Genomic DNA, 25936 nt, shown 5'->3' on the forward strand with positions numbered 1-25936 from the left:
TGGTTATCTTTTCGTTCATGTCTGGAGGTGGAGCATAATTGAACGAAAGAAACCGACATTCCAATCAACATATTCCTCTTCATATAAGAGGAAAGTTAATTGATATAAGAGGAAATACTCTTGAAAGAAAAGGAAAACAGAAAAATATCTAATAAATTTGAGATGAATGGTCCATTTTAATCGCTTTATCGAAAGAGGAATCCTTTTTCTGTAAAAGGCTTCGCTTAGAATATGAGACTATGGGAAATATCACTTTATAAAATAGAAGCCTCTTTTAGGGTGTCTCTTTTTGGGCGATCACATGCATTCCGCTGATCCGTGAAAGCAGACGTTGCATGTTCCGAGCAGCGGCAATTCGAGCGGGTCGCGCATTATTGGAATATTTTTATTTATAAAATGCCAAAATGTCACCGTCTTTCATTTGTCTCTCTCTCTCTCTCTCTCTCTCTCTCCCTCCCCCGTTCTCTTTATATTCCTACCCTCTTCTCCACAATTACGGAAGCACCGTCCCTCGATTCGAGGAAGACTCGTTACACGCAGCAAAGAAGAGGAAAAGAAAAGAGAGCTTCGGAGTATTGTTTGGAGCAAAGCTCGCAGAGGACAGTTATAGCGGTATAAATCGCTAAATAGCGAGCTATCCGGCAGGCAGCAGCGGCGATAAATCGTGCGCCGCGACAATCGCGAGGGAAAGGGCGAAGAACGCCTTCGAAGAAGAAGCGCGCGCGACGTGATCTGGGCTTGCAGCCGCGGGGGGTCGGCCCGGACGTCGACGTGAAGCGACGACGCCGCCGTCGTCGTCGTCGTCGTCGTCGTCGTCGTCGCCGCAGTCGGCGCTGGAGGAGGCGGTGGAGGCGGTCGATGCCACGAGATGCCGCCGCGGCGCTCCGATCGCTGGAAAATAAGCTCGCCCGAAAGCTCCACCGACTGCAGTAACCCGGCATCCGTCGGCGCCGCGGCTAGAACGAAAGTTTGTATGTGCGGATTTTGCCTTGTCGGAGAGAGACTGCCGATGGAAGCTCGTCGCTGAAGGCGCTCGTTATGCGGACCCCATCGTGATCTACGAATCGCGGGACGATACATTGTCTCTTCGTCTCTCTCTCTCTCTCTCTTTCCCTTCCTTTCTCTCTCTCTCTCTCTCTCTCTCTCCCTTTTTTCATCCATCTTTCTCTCTTTCTCTCCTCTCCTTCGCGTTATCTCTTTCTCTCCCACACATACACACACACACACACACACCCCTCTCGGTTTATCCACCCTCGGTGGCGGTCAGGGCGTCGTGACGAAAGCGTCGCAGTGGTTCGCGTATCTCGCGGGAACAAATGTGCACGGTGGACAGCAGTGTGACATAGTGCGGCGAAGGCAGGAGACGAAGAGATCGGCAGGAGGGCAGGAGAGCGAGGAACGCGGGAAGAGCGGGGCAGGAGGTGGATGACGATGAGGGGACACAGGAAGAGGGCGCCGAGCCCTGATGAATTCGCATCTTCTACATAGGGGGTACCGTCCGTCCGCCCCGAGGGGGACGCGCTTCGTCGAGCTTTCTCTGCGTGACACGCTCCGATTCCATGCCTCTCTCGGCCGCGGAATCGTCTGAGAATCCGGCCGCGCGCGCTCTCGAGCTGCCTTGGAACGGAACGGAACGGCGATATCGTGTCGAATGTATCGCGGGAGAGGGAGGGGCAGGGGGGCTCCGTCAGGAGGGTCGAAATTTTTGCGGGCCGTGCGAAATCCATTTGCGAGTAAATGCCCGCCGACCGACGGTCGGCGGGATCGCTATGCTTCGCCCCCGCCGCGGGGGTGAGTTTGCAGCGCACTAAAGGAGAGCGAGCGAAAGCGGGCGAGACAGTCTGAGACAGTCGATCCGAGACGACGATCGGCCCGCGTAATCTGCTCTCTCATCGATTACTCCCTCGCACGCTCGGGATGCTCCTGAGACTTAATATGTTTCTTAATATGATGCAAAGTTACCCTCGCGAGAGGTAGCTTGATTAAGAGCTAAAAGCTTGAATAAGCGGGTATATCCTTGAACGAATCTCGCCGTGAACTCGTGCATGAATGCGATAGAGGAACCGGGGACGGGAAGGGGTGAGACAGCTGCGTAAATAAACGGCTTCCCCGTGATTCGCATTAGAGTGGTTCCTCCACGGAGGAACGCGTTACGTCGGATTATTTTTCACATTCACGATTACGGTCGGCTTGTAACCAATCGACGATCGCGACGGCGCACAATGAGCACGGCACGCTCTCGCAGCCGCTTTCTGACACGAGCCGTTAATGACTTTGGGCTAACCGCGACTTCTGTCGTGCCGTACCTCTCGTAGTGTAAAAGTTGCATTAGACCGAGGGAAGGTTAGACACGGCTCTAGAATAGGCTACAACCCGCGGGCGTAAATCATGCATCGGACGTGCAGCGAGGAGCGTAGGAAAAGTACGCTGTAGGCAACTTTTGCGCGCGTCGCAAATGTCGTTATCTTGAATTAAAAGTCGGGGGATCGGACGTTCTTACGAGCGCGCTGCGGCGAGGAAGCACGGTGTTGGTAACGAACACGCGGACGAATTCGCCAGGATAAATTCGCCAAGTTAAACGGCAATAACTGGACCGCTACAGCGCCACGAAAATATTAATATCGCGCAAATGGCCGCGAGTTAATTATTGTGACCATAAACGGCACAAAGTGGGGAGGGGAGGGGGAGGGGGCAACATTGTTCTATAAATATCAAAAGTGCCAGCGGCAATTCGTCATTTCAATCGCGTGATTTTTAACCCGGAGACAGACCTGTAACCTGTGTGTCGTCGTTGTCGAGTGCGAAACAGCGCTTCATTGTCCGCTTTTTCTCAAATTCCGAAACGAGCGATTGATCCCACTTTAACGATACGCATTGTTGGCGACGAAAGTATCAAGTGCGCAGATGAACGCTTATTTTCGAGCTGTAGCGCGAGGGACGCGCGACATAAAGTCTGTAATCTCTCCGATTAAACGACTCCACGTGAACTCGCATAAGCTTGCTTAAAGCTCGGCATAAGTTTTATCTTTATCGACTCTCGCGCGACGTATACGCGTTTGCACACACACACACACACACACACATACACACACAAATACACGAGCGACGACAGCAGTCTATACCAATAAAATACAATAATATAAAGCAGCATTGCGCTCATCTTGAAGCACTGATCAATCTTGACAATGTCCGCCGCGTTTCGTTTCGCTTCGAGTCCGTCGCGACAAATCCGACGGAAAATTCCGCCGCATGAATGAAATCCCTCTTTGGCGAGCGGGCGACTTAATGAGCGATTTCACTCCGACATTAAAGGCCGCCGTGGATGTGTCAATGAGAGCTCGGATTTAGCCAGCCTGATCCTCGTCACGGATCCTCGTCTCGGCGCGAGCACAAAAGTTACGCGAAATTTAATAATAGGGGCGCAATCGGCGATATTCACGAGGGTCGCAAAGTAGCAGTCGTCCGTTCGTTCGCTGCGCGAATATGACGAAGATCGATTCCTACAGTCAGAAGTTCCGAATGGCTATTGTTCCCCTTTCGTTCATCTGTAACGAGAATCGAACGGTTGCGTTGTTGCGCCGAAAGCCGACGGCGTCGTCGTGGAGCAATCGGAAGCGCATAGACGAAACGTAATTGCTGCACATGTTGCTTCCCGCAATAACCTTTACAGCCGAGTCGAGACGCTCGGCTTTTTTTTCGAAACTGCACGCTTATTCCCAAACGGATAAACAAGGCAACCTACCTCGCGGCGGTTGAGTCAAACATCAATCGGGAACCTCTCATTAGAATCCCTTTCATTATGAATCTCCAATCACCAGCAGGCTATCCGGTCGAATCTACCGGCAACGAAGGAGCACAAGAGAATCAGAATGAAATATCACGCGACTAATTAATCTCCGGCTGGTGAATGCGACGAAAGAAGAAAAAAAGAACGTTACGTTCGCACGCATCGCGCCGACAATATTGATTTTAGCTGCCCCCCCCTCCCCCTCCTGTCATTTGTTTCGTGCACGTGTGCGCCTAGTTTGTCTAGCCGCGAAGTAGGCACTGAGCAACACCGTGTACGTATACACACACACACACAGACATACATATATAATACATGGACATGATAAAAACTCGCGTTCTTTCATTGTACGGCCGAATGCACAGCCGCAAAGGAAAAATGGCTAATCGATGCGCGGCGTACGTCGCTTAAGGGCGATCAAGATAAATGGCTCTCGCTGCACAATGCTTACAAAGACGCGTCGTATCTGGCTGGAGATTCTCCAGCGCATATTATCCCCCGGGAGCCCCCGTGACAGGAGTCACCTCACGGGGGAGGGGGGGAGTCACCCCGTGACTTTCCGCGGAGTCTTTGCTGGCGAGCGCCCACGCACAAACACACACACACACACACACACACACATACACACAAAGAAAGCTCGCGACACTCCGCGGATCTCTCCGCCGCGGCAAGAAACGCGGAGACAAACACTCGAGAATTGCCTGATCGCAGATCGTTCCGTCTCTTCGACGTCCGACGTGACGACGAGCAGCGAGCACGCCGAGGACGACGACGACGACGACGACGACAACGACGGCGGCGACGACCACGACGTCGCTCGGGAGCCTCCGCGAAACCAGCACTGCCGTTTGTTCTCCGAGATGGCGGACGAAAAGGAGAAGCAGACGTTCATGGAGAAGCTGCTGTTCTACACGACCGCGTTCTTCATCCTCCTCAGCACCTTCAGCCTCTTCGCCTTCCTCTTCTTGGTCCCCTTCGTTATCGACCCCGCCTTCACCACCATCTTCATGCAGTTTGACACTCGACCCGCCGAGTGCGTCACCATCGACGTTGAGTCCAGAAGAGGTGAACAATCGGCATCTCTAGCTCTCTTTTTCTCTTTCTCTCTCATTTCTCTCTCTCTCTCTCTCTCTCTCTCTCTCTCTCTCTCATCCCCTCGTTGTTCGTTGTCTCGCTCTCCGTTGCATGCCTCGTTGCTGATGCGTACACCCCCCGCTGTGTATGCTCTCTTCTTTCTCTTTCTTTGTTCCTCTCTTCGCGTCACCGAGGTTCTTCTCCTTTTGCGCGCAATTAACGGCGTGACCCGGCGCATTTTTCATTTCTCTGTGTGTCTGTATGCCGAAGCATGTGTATCTTCCCTTCGGTACGTGTGTGTGTGTGTGTGTAAGTTCCACCATGGTCTGCGCTTGTATGCGTGTGTATGTGACGAAGGGTAGCCTTTTCGCGGGGAAAGACCGCGTTCGCGCGAATCGCGCTTAATATTTGCCAGCAAAGAAGAGAGGAGGATGCGCGATTTTACGATAGAAAATGGAAGGCACGTTGGGCTAGAAGAAATGGCTTTCTCTTTTCAAATGGACGTGTACCTATACCTACCTACCTACCTACCTACCTATCTACGCACCGAGGCATCGTAAAAACTTTATGGCGTTATCAAAAAATGGCGAAGACAATGATGGAGGCGGGCAACAGAATCTGACGTTAATTCCGACGTGCGGAATCGGGTCAACGTCGAAATGTAGGATTTTCACGAATGATTGGAAAGGCTATTTACTGATCGGACAAAAGTGACAAAGGACGTCCGTGCGGGACAGCTGACATCCTCGTGTTTAATTTAATATTCAACGTGTCATTATATAGTCGATATATATATATATATATATGTATATGTATAAAAGCATGCTTGCTTTTCCGTTCGTTATTGACAAAAGTCGTAGAGATGCCAAGTTGAATCGCGAAGGCCTCGCCGCGTCTCTCTTGCTGCTTGCAAGTTGAAAAATTTAGAGAAAAGTGAGAGAATAAAGGATAGTCGTCCCGTCGTAATTGCTTCGTTTGCCATTCGTCATGTGGGAAACGCTTTGTTCCAGCCCACTCACCCCGGAGTATAATAAATTCTACGGAGATTGTAACAAAAAAAGCCTATGAATTCTTTATTCCCCGATGGCACGCATTTGGCTTTCATGCCGTGTCGTCCGCAACACACGAGAGCACGTAACATAAAAGTTTAATATTATCTTATAAATTTTAATTTGCCGTCGCGACATGAAACTCGCGGGAATATTCGTGTTTATATATTCAAAAGTGGAGCGACGTTTCGCCTTTCGTTTCTCGCTTCGATTCGGGTGCTTCCCCGTCAAAAGAATCAACAACGTTTTCCTTTGTTTTTTCAGTTTGCTTCAATGCTGGATATCGTTATCCGCGTTTACGTGCTATTCTCGCGACTGTGAGCGTCGATCACGCTTGACCGGAATTTAATTGATTCTCCGTCTCTTCCTCGAGAAGAAAGCAGGGAGAGAGTGAGAACTCGGTGAAATTTCGAGCATTAAAAGGCTTTTATTTCCATCTTTATTTATGACGTCAGAAGCGAGAAAAAATATACTCTAAAAATTCCTGCGAAATAGAAAAGTTGCAAATTCTTGTTGGAATAAAAAGATATATTCGCAAAATGCCTCCCTGCCTCTTGATCGAGCAGATCCGTGAAGTTGAAACATTGCTTCTTATAATCGACAAACAGTCGTGAAATTAATCAACTAAACGACAGAACTAAAAGATAGATTAAGGGGGGAATCACATGTGGAGCAGGCCGTTTCCAAGGCTATTTTTATGAATTTTTTTAACAGAAACGGTAAGATCAATGGAGTTGAAATTTTCACAGTGTGTTCATTAATGTTCAAAATATAAAATAAATTTTATTGAATCACAGGAACCGATCCAATTTGTAATTGTAGATAAAAATGCAGTCATCCGTTTGCGAGCTCTATGTTTGCTGTTGCGACATAATTCCGGGCCTCTCGCTACTCTGAAACCAAAAAATGAGAAAGATTTTTAAAATATACGGTCGCTATTGTAGCCCGTACCAAAATGAAGGCAGTGAAGCCAGGATTGGAAAAATAATGGCTATATAAAAAAAGTGTTGAAAATGAAACTTTTTTTCAATTTGCAGTCATGTTTAAAAAAAATGAATAAAATAATATATAACTGTGTTCGAGGTAGGAGCGAAAACTACACGTCTGCTGTATATTGTAAAAATTGTTTGTTGCGTAAGAATGTCAAGTTACTTGGTTCAATGGTTTTTGCGTAATCGTGTCGACAGTTTAAAAGAATAGTATTTCCGGATAAAAGTTTTGTGTACTTTTCATGTAGATAGTAACACATTTACTTTATATCTTGTACATTAATGAACATACTGTGAAATTTTCAAGCCCATCGGTCCTGTTAATAAAATTCGTAAAAATAGCTTTGAAAACGGCCTGTTTCCCCCCCTTAAAAGGCAAGTGCCCGGATCACATTTCACCAAAATCCGACTGCGGGTGAACATTCTTACGCGGATACATCTTTTTGCTCGATCGTCTTTGACGAGAATTTTCAGCGCATATTGCTCACTTGGACGTCATCAATCAAGAGACCCGCGGCGAGGAGCCGCGAGCTTTAGGCAACGTTCACACGCGACGACGATTCTATTTCGCGACGCGAAATGTGAAAACGCGAGGATGCCGGGAGCCGAATCGATCATCGCTGGTCGGAGAAAGCGACGGTGTAGCGGATCGAGATAAGATCGATGCAACTGGTGTCTTTGTGCTCTCAGTGCCCCGCGACTTGCACTTATCTGAGTCTTCTCCCGTGCCACCTCCGTCGCCTCGATTCGCCTCTCCTCTCGCGGGCGTCAATAGGATGCAGATGTCTTCGGCGAGCGAGCGTCAACATCGTTGTGAGTCACATCACGACGCAAAACACCTCGGGAGGGTCGGCTGGATTCCCTCATCTCAGCGCCTCCGCTGCACCATCGCGCTTCTCCGCTCTTCGTTCGCTCTTCTTGCTCATGCATGTTTCTCCTCCATTCGTCTCTCACACGTGGTCTGCCGTCTCACCTTGCGTGCGTCCGCGCTGTCTTCTCAGCGGAATGTTCATGTTCGCGGTGGATGGTGTTTCGATGTCTCTTAAATCAGTATCTTCCTCTGCTATTCTAACTCAATTACTCTCGGAAAGCCTCAATCCCGAGGAATCGATGCTGTGCCAAGGGGACTTCTGAAAACGAAAGGAAAGAAAGAACAAACCAGTAATTAGCCGAGAGCTTGAAGAGCGTTTCTCCGTTGAGTTGTGAAATAGTGCTTGCGTTGGCAGTTGCAAGTCTTCAGCTCGAGTTTCACGACAGAGTTTCCGTGCAAATCTCCGTCTTTCTCCTCCCTCCCCCCCCCCTTCCACGCCCCCGCGCTGTTTTCACACAATTATTAATGTGCCCACCTATAACTGTGTTCGCATTCAACTCTCGACCAGCTCTCACGTCTTGATGTATATATGATGTTGTACTTGCGTGTGTTGTGTGTATGCGAGAGGGTGGGTCTTTTTGTGATATCTGTCACCTCTGTGCGCATTCACCTATGTGCGTACGTGTATGTGTGGATGTTCGGTGTATATCCGTGTTGCGCTTGGACTATAACGTTCGCGGCCGAATTCCATGAATGATCGTTGAGTCCAGGTACGAGCAATTGCTCATGGACGTCCTGTAGAGAGGGTTGTACTAAGGAGCTGTACGATTGCACGCAAATACGCGTCAACTATAAGCTACCCGGTAACGTGTCCGAAGGGTCGGATGAGGGAGGTGGAGCGGTAGGAGGTGTCGAGGATGACGAAGAGAGCAAGAGGATGCCGCGTTACGAGCGTTCCTTAGGGAACTTCGGCGAGTACGTCGACGGCCTCGAGGAGGAGTTCGACGAGGAAGACGAGACCGGACTGCCGAAACCTTTCCCTACAGGTACAAAGGTGTGACCACCGCGGATTGGAGAACCGAGAGATAATTCTCGCTCGCATTTGCTCCTCTGTCCGTCTAGTCCCGCTCTACCTCGACTGTGCCAGCACCGCTGTAAAAAAACAAAACGTAAAACGCTGGAAAGAAACGCATCGAGCAAACGCGAATCTTGCATTACTCGTGTTGTTACCGTCTCTTCTGCCTCGAAAGTCAAAGCAGCCGATACCCTATCCACGATCTTTTCCGCAAATATTGTCTCGACTCATCGTCGAGAAATATCGCAGAGCGTTTGCGACAATCGCAACTATTCGCAATACGTGAGAAAAGAAATCGTCACAGGAACAGATGCGGGCTTGATAGATGCAGCAGAGCTGGCGGGCCCGGTGGGAGCGATAAAAGTTTGATCTACCTCCCCGGCCGGCCCGGGGGCGAAGCTTATTCAGCGATAAATCGCTGAATGTCGAGAGAAAGCGCAATATTCGCGAGTCATTATACACGCGGTTTCCTTTGGTCCTCTGTGTCCGGTTTGTTCTTCCGGTTCTCTCGCTGGAAGCCGCCCGTCGCCGAGCAATAACGAGGGGAAGTTCGCAGGTCTCATGGGCAACGACTCCGTGTGGTACTTCACCGGGGCCAAGCTGTTCCCCAACGTAAAAGGCTGTGGATACCCTCCAATGCTGAATTGCAGTATTTTCTACCGGCAGTACGCCAACATAGGGAAGAACTTTAGCTGTTACTACTCGAAAGTGGACCCCGGGATAGTCATCAGCGACCTCGACATGTGGCAGGTCTCTGCACTATTGTATACTTTCCACGCGGGCTGCTTCTCGAGCCCTCGCCTATACAGGGCGTTTAGAAAAAGACTTCCAGACTTGTAGGGTAGGTGGTGTTCATTGTGCTGAGTGAAGAAAGTGCTTAGTGAACATAGATCGAAAAGATGTACCTTTTCAGAGTTGCCAAAGTTTTTCGATTTTTATTCAATAGAATGAGTACCATCTGCCCTGTAAGTGTCTGGAGTCCTTTTTTTTTAACATCCTGTACATATATATAGGGTGTAACATCAACATGCAGGTTAGTATGACGGGTTTGCTTGCCCCTATTCGGACGATAATGCAGAGGTTGTCGAAAAAATTAACTCATATGTTGCATTATTTATCTCTTTAACTATTATTCTCATTTATTCTGCTTAATTCCGTAATATTAGGTGTGCGAATTAATTCGGTCCATTTTTTTCTTCCGAGAAAAGACTTTAGTCATGAGAAAACATGAAAAAGTACACTAATCAAAGTATTTGCCATCGCTTGCTATTATTTCTTCCCATCTGTCTGGCAATTGTTGCATTCCGTGACGGAGAAACGACTCGTCCTTCAAAGCGATCCATTCATTGAGCCATTTCCCGATTTCTTCACAATTGTTGAAGCGCTGGTCCGAAAGCCCGTGTGCCATCGATCTGAACAAGTGATAATCGGATGGAACAATGTCTGGTGAATACGGCGGGTGAGGTAAAAGGTCCCAGCCAAGTGCTTCCAAGGTGGCATTCACAATCTTTCCAACATGTGGCGTTATCGAGCTGGAAGATCACTTTGTCGTGTCTCTTTGCATATTCCGCTCGCTTATTCTTCAACGCGTTGTTTAAACGGATCAATTGTTGTTGGTAAAGTTCGGCAGTGATGGTTTGGCTCTGTTTTAATAGTTCATGATACACTACACCCTTCTGGTCCCACCATATACAGCGCATTACTTTCTTGCTGCGAATATTCCGCTTTGGTATCGATGTGAATGGTTTTCCTGGGTCGCTAATGGATTTCCTTCGTTTGGGATTATCGAAATATATCCACTTTTCATCTCTAGTCACAATACGATGCAAAAAATCTTTTCTTTTCTGCCTGGCAAGCAAGATTTCAGACATGGCTTTTCGCCTCTCGATGTCTCCTTCTTTCAATTCGTATGGCACCCATCCTCCTTCTTTGTAAATCTTTCCCATGGCTGCCAAACGCACAGAAATTGTTGATCGATCAACATTCAACAATTGCGCGAGCTTATGTTGCGATTGACACGGATCTTCATCGATTAGCGCCTGCAATTCCTCGTCCTCGAACTTCCTCGGCTGACCTGGACGAGGTTTGTCATCGACACTGAAATCATCACTTTTGAAACGTCGAAACCATTCTCTGCATGATTTATCGGTGGGAGCACTTTCACCATAAGCTTCTACGAGCGTTCGATGAGCTTCAGCGGCTGTTTTCTTCAAATGAAAACAGAAAATGAGAACTTGCCGGAAATGATGCTCTTTTGGCTCGAATTTCGACATTTTCGAATCAGATAAACACGATGTTATTGTTACAAGCCCAAACGTTTATCAACTGAATATTATTGCCAGATATCAAAACTAAAAAGTAAATGCCTTTTGCAGACATTAGAAGTTAGAAAATTACATAGCACAGCGATTGACCGCAGCAGATGGACCGAATTAATTCACACACCTAATATTTATTTCTCAGTTTCACTTTTTTAAATATCTTTTTCAATTCAATGAGGCTCGACTCCGGTCGACAAACTGTTATAACGATCACGGTGCAAAGTTAGTCGCGCTTGTCACAATTAGGAGCACGATTCATTCAGTATCATTATCGACAAAGTGAATGAGTAGCTTTTTCGGCAACTTCTACATTATCGTTCGTTAACAGGAGCGAGCAACCCGTCATACTGACCTGTATGTTGATGTTACACCTCTGTACGTTCACGCACACACTCACACAACCACGTATACACCTCGCCTCTTGTTTTGTCACCTTTCGCCCGAGTCCCCTTCGAGCACGAATTGTACGAATTCCTGTCGTCCTTCGCTTCTTCGCCGCGGCATCCGTCGCGAGCTGACGTGGCTTTAACCCCTGCAGCACAAAAACCCGGTGACCGGGTTATACTTAGCGATTCGACCGTCACACATCGATATGTGCGGGTCACGCGAAAGTACTATGTGTGACTTTTGCCCGAGTTTACGCCGGGAACAAACGCGCACTTGAGAATCGATACTGCGGCTGTCTATCGGGGCCAGTATATTATGCAGCCGAAACCGTTTTGCGCGGGCGATTAAACAAACCGCCCTTGTAACACGAAGGCGTTTCCGAGGCGTATCGGGCTCTAATTGATATACGGAGTCATCCACTCTCACATCAATCGGCCGTCTCTTTAATCGCCACTCCGTATCGGCGTTTTAAAGGCGTCTCTTCTGGATCGCTTCTGGAAGACGTCAGGTCGATTTTCCTCTGGAACATCTCTTCGTTAATCCCTTGCGTTGGAATCGTGTCTCCGCGGACGTTCTACGGAAGTTTTACGAGCTAAGATCGTCAAGCACGTCTCGGACACGTAGACGTATATCAATAGTTGCTCGAAAGTTGCTTCGAGCGGGATGCTCGGGTCAGAATTTAGAGTGAGAGAGGTAAAATGTTCAGTCAAATTCGCGATTGTAATGTAACGTCAGGTACATCGGATTTCGGATTCAACTACACTAGGAAAAATGTATTGGTTGCGTGAACCAAAATTTTGTTGTAACAACAAAATAATTTGGTTAAAATATGCCCAACAAAACTGTTTAGTTCCTGTAAACAAATATCTTGTTTGATTACAGTTTGTTCGTATAACGTAATACTTTTGTTATAGCAACCAAAAAGCTTCAACTATATGAATTTTGTTGAAAATACTATAATTTTTTCTTAATATATAAAATCTAAATTTTAGTGCAGAAAGACAAAATAGAACAGAAAGACAAAATAGTATCCATTGGGCATTATTTTATGTTTATGTAAAATAATATTTCGTTATTATGTAATTTTTATGGATAAAAAATGCTCAATTTTTATATATGAAGTCTAAGAACAAAATTATTTGGTCCAGAGAACAAAGCAGAAAAATATATTTAGTTGAGACAACTAAATATTTTGTTGTATAAAACGAGATATTTGGTTGCTACTAAAAAATGCCTCAACTAAACAGATTTGTTAGAGATACTAAATTTTTTTTCCTAGTGTAGAAGACTCAGATCTAACCTTCAATTCTGATCTGAGCGTGTCACTCGCCAGACAAGTTTCAAGTAACAAATATCGCTACTGGCCGTTGAAACACGCGAAACATTCGGAAATTTCGAATTACCAAATTTTATAATAAATATAAGTCTCGCATATCGCTTGAGGGCAATCTTGAGAAGTCATATTTAATTTTTGGGTTAATTGATTTCTTTTAAGAATCGACAAAGGAGGAAAATCGAAGACGCTTGGCTGACGGAGAGAGACAATATATTTCGCAACTTTTGAAAGGCACCGATTAATGTAGAATTAAATTATCAGGAAAAGCTACTGGAGTCTCAATATTAATAATTAGGATTCCAGATAGTTTGACGGGAAAGGTTGATTCACCTGCAATCTGGGAAAAATATTCGTCGCATGCGTCGTCGTACGTTATTAAATTATTCTCTCGTATAATTTAAAATTATTCGTACCAATATTCAGCGATTGGCTCCTACAGACCATGTCACTAATTCCGTCGTTAATTAAAAGTTAAATTTCTACAATTTGATTCGATTCGACATGGGAAATCCTTGATTCTCGCATCTCTGGGATTTTTTTAGAACAAAACTGACCTTCTTTCAGGATATTGGTCCTTAGACGATGTCAAAAAGAAGAGAATCTGTATGTTTGTCAATTCAGATATTTGTTTTGCGACTCGACCTGACACCGAGTGAAAAACATTATTAAAATAATTGATACCTTTGGATTTTTATCGAATCTGAGAGTAAAAATCAATCATATCGATACATTTTCAACCCGACGTCGAGTCAGAAATCGATCCCGTTAAATAGACGCGTATATCCCACATGAGCGTCGACTAAACGCCAACGCAAAGGGTTAATCGTCCTCAATCGAGTGTTTCCAACTTCGTCCGTATTCTCTCTCTCTCTCTCTCTCTCTCTCTCTCTTTCTCTCTCGTAATTCTCTCGGTCACGGAAATGGCCTCGGCCAGTGCTTACTCGCGACGACGGCGCGCCTCTCTCATCTTCATATCCGCGAGTCATCGAGAGTCGCAAGGATCTCGAAGACGGATCTCGACGGTCGCTAAACCGTCGTACGCGGCGCGGCGCGCTCGGCAAAATAGCGTTACGGCGACGGAAATGCGGCCGTCCGCGCGCGGAACGGACAATGCATTTCAAGCGGCTGAATGGGCGGCCGATGACAAAGACGGAAGCCATCGCGGCGCGGCGGAAGAAAAGAAAATTTCTGCCGGCGCGCGCAGAAATCCAATTTCCACGGGCGCGCGGTCGGCGGTCTGCCGTTATAAATCGCCGATAACATCGACGATCCCGGAAAAGCCCGGCGCTCTGCTCCCGATGGTATGAGCGCCGATCCACCGAGCGAATGGACGACAGGAAGAAACAGGATCGCGTGCGGCGCGAGTAACATCGCGCGCCGGCAGTATTCTCGTGGGTGATCTCCCGCCGAATTTACGGTTGGATCTCGTTTCGAGGATTAGCCTCGGCCGCGTCTCCTGGCGTCGAGGTCGCGCCGTAAAAACGTCGGAGTAGATTGCTCGCACGATTGGCGATTTTTGTTATCCGATTACAAGCGGGAAATGTAATTGCCGATTGTACACTTCTCGGCGAGAGCAGCGTCTGCGAACGGCTGATTATGCACCGATCTCTACCACTTGCCGCGCTATATATGTTACTCGTTACTCGCGCTGACAGTCGCTACTCTCGCTCATTACGCACTGAGTACGTTTTCAGCAAGCGGCCCGTTTGCATTCCGAATCCATTGTCCTGTGGGGTAAAACAGTCCTTCGTTCGATTTCCCTTCACTCGATCATGGGCGGTCGCAATATAGGCGGGGATTATTCGGGGATCATCTATTCTATTGTTTCTATTGTCCGGAAAGTAATTTCGATTTTTTGCATGAAAATGAAAGACGATATTTTTAATAGAAGGAAAAGTTTTATTCTGTTAAATATTGAGCATTTGGTTCCAACGCCTTTTGCCATCTTTGAGGCAATAACATGATTCCACGCTTGTAGAATTTTTGGTCCTTATTGGCGAAAAACTGAATCAAGTGATTTTTGACACCTTCATTTGAATCGAAATTTTTACCACCCAAAGAGAATTTTGCGGTGACCGAAACAAGTGACAATCAGATGGTGCCAAATCAGATGAATATAGTGGATGCGGTAGCAAATCCCATCCAAGCGCCAACAGCTTTTGGCGAGTCATTAAGGCGACTGGATTCAGAATTAGATTACTGAAAAATCGTGCTTGTTCTTGATAATGATTTTGTGACGAACTGAATAAATGTGCAAGAATGAAAATTTAGCATGTATTTGTATAACATATGAAGAATAGAAAAATTTTGTTTTTAAACAAATAATCATATAAATATACGTCCACTTAAATTTTAAACGCGTTTTTCGCGAAATTTTATTGTTCAACTTTTTGCAGTGATTCTCTCCGAAACTGAACTTCGTATCGATTTGAAATTTTAAAACAATAATATTTGTTCATATGGCTCTCAGATGAACCATGGACAACTTCGTCAAAATATTTCATTTCGAGATATTAATTTTTTTATTGTAAAAGAACTAAAAAATTTGGATTCTTTTCTAATAATAGCTACTGTTTTATTAATTTTGTTCGATTCTTTTTTCTAGTGGTTCACCGGATAAGCTTCCTCAAGATTTCTAGCTAAAATTCGCTCTGATCGGACCACCGAGAGCCGAGATATTACAGCAAAAACTTGATAAAAAAAAAAAAGAGTATATTTCACCTATATATATCGTATATTTATACGAGTATTTGTTTAGAAACAAAATTTTTCTGCTCTTCATATGTTGTATAATTATACCTAAAATTTTCATTCTTGCACATTTATTCAGTTCGTTACAAAATATTATATCAAAAACAAGCACGATTTTTCAGCAATCTGACCCTCCAGTCCCCTTAAACTTGTATGAGGTCTGGCGTTGTCATGATGAAACACAACACCTTTTCTGTTCGCCAATTTTGGTCTCTTCTGCTCGATGGAATCATTCAATTTGTCCAATTGATGACAATGCATACACATTCGAATCAGTCAGTTGGTTATTTAGTAGCAGCTCAAAAAACCTCCAGTTCCACCAAACAGCGAGCATCACCTTCTTTTGTCGGATATCAGCTTTCGATGTGCTTTGAGCTGGTTCACCACGTCTGCTCCATGATCTTTTGCGTTTAATATTGTTGTATACAATCCATTTTGCATCTCCTGAGTTATGAGTCGCTTCAGAAATGGATCGTTCTCCTCGCGTTTCAACAGCAAATCGCAAATGCTAATGCGACGAATCAAATCTCTTTCTTCGAGAACGTGTGGAACCCAAATATTGAGCTTTGAAACGAAACTAAGTTGTTTCAGATGCTCATGCACGGTCGAATTCGATAAATTCAATCTCTCAGCAATTTCTCATGTTGTTAAATGACGATTTGGGTCATCACCGATACCTTTATTTGGTCTCTATCAGCCTCAACTGGCCTTCCGGAACGTGGTGCATCTTTGAGGTCGAAATTTCGAAAACCAATTCTGAAACTGGCATTCAGTCAATACATCCTCTCTATACACGACACATAATTTTTCTCACTTGCGCTGTATTCTTGCCTTTACTTATTAATAAAAAAGCGAAAAAACTATGACGAAAAAACTCACGTTGGTTTTCCATTTCTGATGCGACGCCAAACCAAAACAACTTGACAACTTTCCAAGACAACTTCTTTTCAAATGAAGCTCGAAATGTGCGTTGTAAAAATATAAAGTGATTTTCCGGTTCAGAATGAGGTTATCTGCTTAAAAAAAGGGCAAGTAACACCATCTATTTGAAGAGACCGAAATTACTCTCCGAACAACCGCAAAAAAAGTATTTGCGATAACGAAAAAATTCACAGTACAGGCTGGACTGATGGAAACGCATGGCAAGCGCGATCGAAAGCGATCGTTCTCGATTTGCGACTCGGTCAGCCTCGGTCGTGAGATTTTCCTCCTCCCTCCCCCCCCCCAAAGATCACGTCGATGTTTCATCGCGAGCAACACCTCGGTCGCATATCAACCTCTGCCTTGAAACGCTCCCTCAGGTGTACATGAACCTTGTGTACGCGATGGCGATTCCGATACCGTCTTTCATAATCTCGGTGATATACCTCACTATCGCCTACTTCAAGATCTACAACGAAGACGAGGAGGTCCCTGTAGGCATGAAGGACGGCGAGAACGGGCTGGAAGGGACCGAGGAGAATGGCACACCCTTGCCACCTACGAGCGGTGCACTAACGCCCGGAAGTGAAGCCTTCAGGGAGGATTTGGCGAGCTTCGGCCACCAGCTCAAGGTCGCAATGGCCGACGACATCAGCAGGGAGAGCCTCGATGGGATTCCCAACTCGCTCTCTGTTCAGGGGTAAGCGCCGCTTCCCGAAAATCCTCGTCATATCGATTAAGTCTCGAGCGGCGAGCACGTGCCGCGACATAAGGAGAGGCTGTGTGTCGGCTTTGTCGCCCGCGAAATATCGCGAGCATCGATCGCCTTTGAGCGTTTACATCTTCACGGTCTCTCCCTCTCTCTCTCTCTCTCTCTCTCTCTCTCTTTCTCTCTCTCTCTCTCTCGTGGGGCTTCGAGAGGGCTTTTCAAGCGCTAACTGCGAATACACGCAATCGCCTTAACCGCAATCGTCGGCGATTTAGAGTTATTCCCTAAGAATGCTAATCCCGTTAGAAGGCCTCGGTAAAGCTGCTCTCGCGTGACACGTCTTTGATGGATGGTTTGATTGGATGTGCACGGAGAGTATATCGTCCTTTTAAATGCCGCGATTGTGCGTGACCCTGAGCCTAACATCGGATCCCGTGAAATTCTTACGTCGAGGCATCGGCAGGCAGCTGGCCTTTTTCTTCGGCTTCTTCAGTACCAGTAAGGTACGATTGTCGCGGAGTTTGTTCTTCGATAAGGTGCGACCCCGTCCGACGCGGATTCCAATGGACATGCGTCGTCTCGAGAGGTAAAAAATCGCGAAATTCGGAAATCAGAGCGATTTTCCGAAGAGTCATAATATTGAAATTCAAATACGGATATTACGATGTTACCGGGTGGTACGATTTTACCGGGATGCGCTATTGTTCCGAAGAGGAATTATTATTCCGAGAACACACAGCACATCCAAATGTATTAATAACTACCTATTTGAGTGCACTCTCGCCGTACTCAAATTCATCCCTCGGAAAAGTTCAATCCGTAAATCGCATTAACCTGCTTCCTGATTAATATTCATTCGCGGTCGACCATTTTGATATACATCTGCTAGTAAGTTTAGACCTACCGTAACAAAATGTTTGCTTTGGCTCATTACATCACACTTTGATTACTCTGATAATTATCTCGCTTCGCTTCCGCAACGTTGCGTTAATTTTATACTTATGTATACACGAAAGAGATTATCGTCGCGTTAATTAAAGAAAGAATAAAATACCGATGCAACTGGCCGAAACGAGCTGCGAGCGAAACAATTCCGATATTTCGGTGAAATCGCATTTCGAGGAATTCGGATTTCCGCATTGCAGCTTTTCGACGAATCGTCTCGCTTTTTGAATTTCGATGCATTTCCTTTCTCGGCGGCGTCACGTGTCTCTCCGAGTAGTCTCCCTAATTTTCCAAAGTTGCAGCGGATTATGCGGCTGTTATCGCGCAACAAACGCGCAAACGCGGCATTCGCCTTCAGCAGCTTCGTTCATTCGTGTCTGTTCTTGCAGCCACGGGAAAGCATTTATGTCACCGTAACGGCGGCTCGCTCCACACGGCCGCGATAATTTTGCACGAGATATAATAAAGTCGCGTCTGAACGGACTTGTCGGGACGGCACGCCGCGTGCGTAAATGTCATCTCGGCGTGTCCGCACAGTTTACACGCCCGGGCATGACGTCGGCATCGCTGACGAGTATTCGGTCAATTTCCCCCGTGGTTTGCGGCGAACCGAAGGTGTTCGTTCATCTAAGTGAACAAGCGTCACTATGTTCCGTACAAAATTGATTGGTTCGGAACAATCGGATCGGTTTATCGAGTTGTTCACAAACAGCTCGTAACGCCCGTCTGTGTTATATACCGGCGTTTACCCGGGGACGAGCACGTCGTTTGGCGTTACCGTTCGATAAGCACCGAATCATTTATTAATCATCGCTCGGCAGAAATAAATTGAGTACACGCGATTTCGTGCGGCGCGCGAGAGCGCGGGGCGATTCCGAAGCGACGAGCGAGCCGGAAAACAGGAAAATTGGAAAGATAAATAGAGTAGATAGATAGGAAACTGAAAAGCATGATACAATACGAATCACTTGAAAGAGAAAAAGTAACAACAACTAAACCGAATCGACGGTAACGCGCACGTGTAGCCGGGGAAATGAACGCTGAGAAACAATTCCGCTGGTGTCGGATAAATCGATTTTTCCGCCGGGTTTCGTTGGACGACAGTTCGGCCGAGTCGAAAAGTTGAACCGCATTGCAGCTAAGTCGCGCGCCCGAACGTATCGAGCTCCTGGAGGATATTGTACGTAAAGATGTTCGCTAGAACGTGCACCTCTTCGGTGACGAATCAATTATCCCGACGCACAGTGGGACGTTTGTACCAAAAAGTTGGCCAAAATTATTTCTTGACGAATTTCGGTTTAAAACGTGCTGTTAATTATATATATATATATATATATATATATGTATGATCATTATAAAGATTTCGTATTTTTACAGTTTTTCATGAAATAAAGTGCAAATATGTGTGTGAAAATATTTTAATAATTAAGAAAGCATAATATTCCACATCAATAAGTATTCAACTAGACAAACTTCAAATTTTTTCATCTAATGAGTGTATTCCATCCTCAGAATCAACATCAGTTTCGTCTATTGAAATATTTCCTCTTCTTCGTGTGGGATCAGTGAGAGGAAACATATTCAATTGTTTTCTTTAAAAATGATTTAGATTTCTTTCTTGGTACGGGTTTCATATTTGTTGGTAACGAGTCAGAACTTAGTAGAAGTCTGTTGATTATGTCCATATTACAAAAGGAAACGAAAAAAAAAAAACAAAAGGAAACTTCGTGTCTGAATAATCTTTAGACAAAACCTAATTTACGTTTAGGAAAATAAAAGTAATTACTAAAACTACATCCGCGGTTTTTCGCGGCTAATTCTTTCTGATATTTTACCCGGAGAGTTTACTCTTTCATTTCATCCAAGAAACGTAACAGGGATCGCACCCTGAAGTATCAAGCTAAATCCTTCGAGTTTGACATCGAGAACGCAAAAAGATACATTATTGAAGGCTATTTTCAAAATCATATATCTACGTGAATAACAATTCAATTGCAATAAATGTCGTCTGAAACGTTTCTTCATACTTTCCTCGAAACAATCCATAACGAAAAATTTCGTGCTGTTACTTCTAAGAACCTTAAAATTCTGATCAAAGATCGTATGTTATAAAGCTGAGAATTGATGCGTGCAATACGAATAATGTCCAAATGACTTAACCAAACCATATTTATGTTATCGCGGATGAACAAAAGCATAGCGGCCCTTATTCCGCAGATATTCAATTGTCTAGGACAGTCACTCGTGCACTGTAAAACTAGGCATCGGAACATGTGTGTTAAAATTGATTGTTAGTGTGTTATTTTGACACATTAGCTGGCGTTAAGGCACTAAGTGCATCAAAATAATTCGTTTTCTGTGACAAAAGTGTGTTTTAATAACACACCATGTGACACACTACAGAAACGTGTTACTTTTCCTCAACAATCCCACGACACACGTAGAGCGTGTTATTTAGACACAGAATGATAATCGAAATACATTGAGAACACACCTGGATGATATATTGGATAACACACCAAGTCACGTAACACACTAGTAATGTGTTCGTGATAACACACTAATTTTGTTAACACACATATGTTTAAATGAACACACATATGTGTATTGAAAAAAATACATGTGAGAAAAACACAAATCGACAAAATCGGCGATTACTCGCCTTCAAAAAAGTATTGTGTCTATTGAACAAATTAATGCAATAATAACTATTATTACAGACTAAATCATTAATTATATGTTATTCATTATTATATGTTTAAGCGTAATATGTTAAATAACGCGTGACTTAAAACGGAAGAAATGTGTAAAAAAAGATTTATTCATTTACACGCTTGTGCATTTCAAAATAACATACTTGGATTTGCAATGCTGCTCAATTCACCTTCATAACACGCTTGAGGTGTGTTATTTTGATATACCTTCATAACACATTTGAGGTGTGTTATTTTAATACACCTAACCATTAACACAGATACAAACGATTATATTTAATACATACATAAATATGTTCTTTTAACATACATATATTATTGTTAATTTAATTTGCTGATTTTGTATGTCTAAACTGGAGACATACACTTTAACACGCTTCAAGCATGTTATTGTAACACACTTGAGTTTACAGCGTGTCAAGCAGGAATGATTTTTAAAAAATTCGCTTTTGGCCAGCTTTTCAGGCCAAACGTTCCACTGTGCGACGTCGCGCTACCGTCATGTTACTCAAAGTATGACCTGAAGTAGCGAAACGGAGCAAAGGCTCCTCGGAAAACCCGCGGCATTCGTTGGCGCATCCGCGTGTGTATAATTCCGTTCCCGCGCCCGACGTCGTCACGCAGGATCGCCTCACGTACGAAGGCATTTCTTGAGCGGAGAAAAACAAAGTAACAGAGACAGAAGGAGGATGGTATCGCGGAGTGTTGTACGTAAGAATGGAATCGCTGGAACGTGCACGTTACGAGTGACAGATCGGCCGTCGTTACTCCAGGTTACGTCACGCGGCACGTGGATTACGATTAATCGTGCGACGTGCCGCGGATACTGAAGTACCCAATCGGAGGAATTGGTTACAGAAATCCTACGAGAATGGATCGCCCGATAATATCCAGTGATCGACGAGAATTTCGGACTGTGTAGCTCTGACCGAGTGCCTCCGTGCGACGAGCATGCGCTACGTTCAGTCGCCCTCTTCCGCCCCCTCTCTCTCTCTCTCTCTCTTGCGCGATCATGATAGAACGCCGCTTTTATAGTTCCGCGGAACAGTGGAAGCGGGGGCAAAGTGGATTCCTGAGGAACCGAACTGAAGCTGCGAATCGTACTCGGAGGCTCCGGCGAACTCACCACGAGAATTGCACGCGCCGCTCCTCCTTCGACTTTTCGCATCGCGTTCTTCGCGTTCGTTTAATTCTCGACATTTCAGGGCTGCGATAAGCATTAATTGGTGAAACTCCTGTTTAGGGGACCCACCTCCGATTACCTTCTCTGTTAGATATACTATCAAGGAGACCTTCCTGAGTCACAATCAAAAGGTTTTAGCCGTCGCTTATTGTTTATTGTTTATTAAAAAGTTATTAACAAAAAAGTTATACGAATGTAACGTAATTTTTCGAAACAGTTTAATAAGAAGGAAATAATTCTCCATCATCAAATATACATTGGAGAAACATGTAATATATACATACCATATCTGTTATATATATAGTGTAATGTTTTGATTTCTTATATTTCTTTATAAAGCGTTCTTACTTCGTAAATTAGGGGATTCACTTTAGAAAGCTATAGATAAATGAATTTTATAGGTAGAGCCCATTTTCTTTAGACACAATATGCATTAAACAATGTTAAACAGTACATATAAGCGGGAGAGGGACTTCGCCTCCTCCCCAAACAAATCATAATCTAACATAACTTATTGCATCTTTATATATTTTTGGACATTGTTGAATAAGTTCTCTTAAGATCTATCACCTATTACCTCCACCCAATTTAACTTATTATATCTGCATACAATTTGGTGGTGGGTTTTAAGGAAATCTTTTCATATAAAGATGCAACAAGTTAAGTTGGGTTAGGATTTATTCGAGGAGGGGGGCGCCCCTCCCTCGCTTATATGTACTGTTTCCTACATTTCTATATATAGACTGTGTTTGGATTAACTGCATGGAAAAATTTATGAAACTTCATTTGTTCATAACTCCGTTATAAACAATGAGCGCGGGTTAAAACTTTCAGAACATTACTCATTACAGAACAACATTACAGAACTTGATAACATATATGAAAATTATTGACATCGGGAGGTGGTCCCTATTTCTGCATAATTACTAAAAAAATTTTTTGCGACTAAAAAGAACAGATGAAGTTGTAGGTCAGTAGTACGATGAACATATTCATGTATAGGACATGTATAGCATGTGTTCATTCCTTAAGTATGTACACAGTGTCGGAAAATTACATTCTATTTATGAAATTTCTCTTGTTAATTATTTTTTAATAAACAATGAGCGACGGCTAAAACCTTTTGATTGCGACTCAGGAGGGTCTCCTTGATAATATATCTAACAGACAAGGTCATCGGAGGTGGGTCTCCCTAAACAGGAGTTTTGCCCATTAATTTCACAACTCACGATTGCCTCGGGGTTTTAGCGGGGTGTGAGCAAATTCGATATTTTGCGGTGTCGCTTTTCGGCGACGGTTACACGCGAAATTTACAGATCGAAAATGTTGCACGAAACGAGGAAATTTTCCGTACACGCTGGATTCCGACTAAGGTCTCTTCGCTCTTTCCCATCGCAGCGCCGTGAGCCGCTAATCGTACGAGGGGGTTCGGCGAGCTTTACAAGGAGAATTACACGCTGGCAATCTTCGGAGAGATCCCCGGAGAGGAGATCGCCGCCGCTATCTCCTCCCTCCCTTCGACTCTTCGTGCTGTGCTTGTTTGCGCGCGTTCGATTAATTTTATAAAAACAATTCGCTCGCTCGTGCGCGCGCTCGCACGCACGCGAAGCGTGTCGACGCGATAAAACGATGGCGCGGCTAAGTGCTCTCTCGACCACACTGCCGGCGCATCCATCTATAAATAGCGGCTTGGGATGCAGGACGATATAGGTCGAATGGCTGCGTGATAGACTGCGAGTCGCCGCTGCCTCCCCTTTCCCCCCCTCTCCCCCCCTCGCACCGTCGCTCTTCGACCGCATACACCGAGTAATCTATTTGAAGTATCCCCGATTTATATCTACCATTCAAAGGACGGCTGCGACAGAAACAGCGATATCAGGCTGGTCTCTCTATTCTGTCATATCGCGTCTTTCGAGTTGACTTTTACGAGCATACCGACGAGCGACGGATGATTTGTTTTCGTGCAATCTCGTTGAAGCGCGTAGTGTGTATTTTTCTAACGTCGCACAGATACACACGCGCACGTACGTGTGTCGAACATTATAAACAACTTGCGCGACGCGTCGTGTGTGCCCTGAAAATCACGGGGATGTATTCTTGAGCAAATAGCAGAGAGCTCTCCGGGATCCGCGCCCGCAAATCTGTCTCGCTCTGAGAGAGCCGTGTAACAATGTTTGACCCGTTACATTTGTCGAGGAAATATAGTAACAAGTAGCTCGACGAGTAGCGAAGCTACTTAGTACTTCGCCCCAGTTTGCACTGTCATCCGCGTATCTCGGTGACGCGCTGAGAAAGGCGAGGGAAAATTCTCATCAAATATCGCCCCGTGATTTGGAAACGGGGAAACGATTTTTCCCATTCGTCTTGCGTGAGAATTTCCTGACAACGCAAGGCATTTAATTGTTTTAACTGGCTTCGGCAGATCTGAAGTCCGCTATTAAGAACCAAGCCGCTCGGCTTTAGTCGGGAGAATTAAAACACGGGAGAGAGAGAGAGAGAGAGAGGAGGGAAAGATTCGGGGGGAAATTCCCAGAGTGCTTAGAAAAAAGTATTCTACTTGTGTAAAGTGATTTTTCTCAATTTTTCTCATAATCTAAGCAAAGCCTTTTACAGAAAAAGGATTTCCTCTCTCGATAAAGCGATTAAAGTAAACCATTAATCTCAAATTTATTAGATATTTTTCTAACTTTTTCTCGTACTTCAAAAGGATTTTTTTCTTGTATCAATTAATTCTCCTCTTATATGAAGAGGAATATGTTGATTTGAATGTCGGCTTCTTTTGTTCAGTCATGCTCTACCTCCAGACATGAACGAAAAAAATAACCATATCTGCTCATGAGTCAGAATATTTGAAACGCTTTTTAAAAAAGATATGCGTGTTGCTGTAACATATAACGAAGATAATTTACCTGTATTTGATCAAATACAGTTTATAATCTATTGCAAGAAGTTGAATAATATATTCTTTCTTTCAACTATGTTTCATACAATTAGTTATGATGAACACCCCTGTAGCTATCAGGTCCATGACAAAATTGATTGAAAATTTATTTGTTACGATAATCTTATTTCATTCGCACCTGCTTATTGTAGAATTGGAACTAGAAGTACATTTATATACATATATATATATATATTTTCGCTATACATTATAATAATTTTTTCAAATGAACTAGTATAACCAGTAAGAATAAAGTACAGTAAAAATAATAATCCTCTCAAAAGAAGATTAAATAATCTCTGTGTATAAGAGGAAATTTATATTGAAATCAATAAGATTTGCATTATACACACATGATCCCTCTAACTTTAAGAACAATGTGTTTACAATATTTCCCTCTTAATCTTAGAGGAGTCCTCTTGAGGCCGTATATACGAATAAAATTCTCTAAAATCCCGATGATTCCGCTTGTTCTGAAATTATTTTCTTTCGCGTGAGAATAATTCGTCAGTCTTGCCCCAACGAAAGAGAGAGAGAGAGAGAGAGAGAGAGAGAGAGAGAGAGAGAGAGAGAGAGAGAGAGATTCACAGTTTTGCAGAATAAATGCCCAAGTATTCCATGCAATTCGCCTATTTATTAGCCGAGCACACACGCACCGTCGGTGCTCGCCCGCGCGAGTTTCGCTCGAGTGTGCGCTCGTGATCAATCCGCGGAACGACGACGTCGGCGGGTAGCAGGTGGCGGGAACCACGAAGAAGCACCGCGCGGTTTTCGCGTTTATACGAAATGCGTGAAAGAGGCCACTGAGACGAGGCAAGGACGCGAGCATCGATTCTGACCCAACAACCGCCCACGCCTTGCCTAACTCGCTCTTGCTTCCTCAGGGCCCTCTTCTCTCTCTCTCTCTCTCTCTTGTTCTCCATGACTTCCAAACGACAACCCT

At 44.7% G+C, this 25936-nt stretch overlaps 1 protein-coding gene across 4 annotated transcripts in view; it reads left to right on the forward strand.

Moving 5' to 3' along the window:
- The first annotated feature begins 1164 nt into the window (after window positions 1-1164).
- Window positions 1165-25936, forward strand: part of LOC112588023 (temperature-induced paralytic E) — a 29402-nt gene continuing 4630 nt past the window's right edge. The window contains exons 1-5 of one of the 4 annotated variants that reach the window (XM_011147201.3): window positions 1166-1491; window positions 4499-4852; window positions 8481-8756; window positions 9342-9535; window positions 16882-17201. In XM_011147201.3, the coding sequence (XP_011145503.1) occupies window positions 4648-4852; window positions 8481-8756; window positions 9342-9535; window positions 16882-17201 (995 nt within the window). In that variant the 5' untranslated portion in view covers window positions 1166-1491; window positions 4499-4647. Of the gene's footprint in view, window positions 4853-8480; window positions 8757-9334; window positions 9536-16881; window positions 17202-25936 lie in introns of those variants that run through there. The other 3 variants (XR_003113206.1, XM_019843032.2, XM_025300755.1) reach the window with 3 other exon arrangements.

The sequence above is a fragment of the Harpegnathos saltator genome, unplaced genomic scaffold (genome assembly GCF_003227715.2).
Source record: "Harpegnathos saltator strain DR-91 unplaced genomic scaffold, Hsal_v8.6 scaffold381, whole genome shotgun sequence".
Classification (NCBI taxonomy): Eukaryota; Metazoa; Arthropoda; class Insecta; order Hymenoptera; family Formicidae; genus Harpegnathos; species Harpegnathos saltator.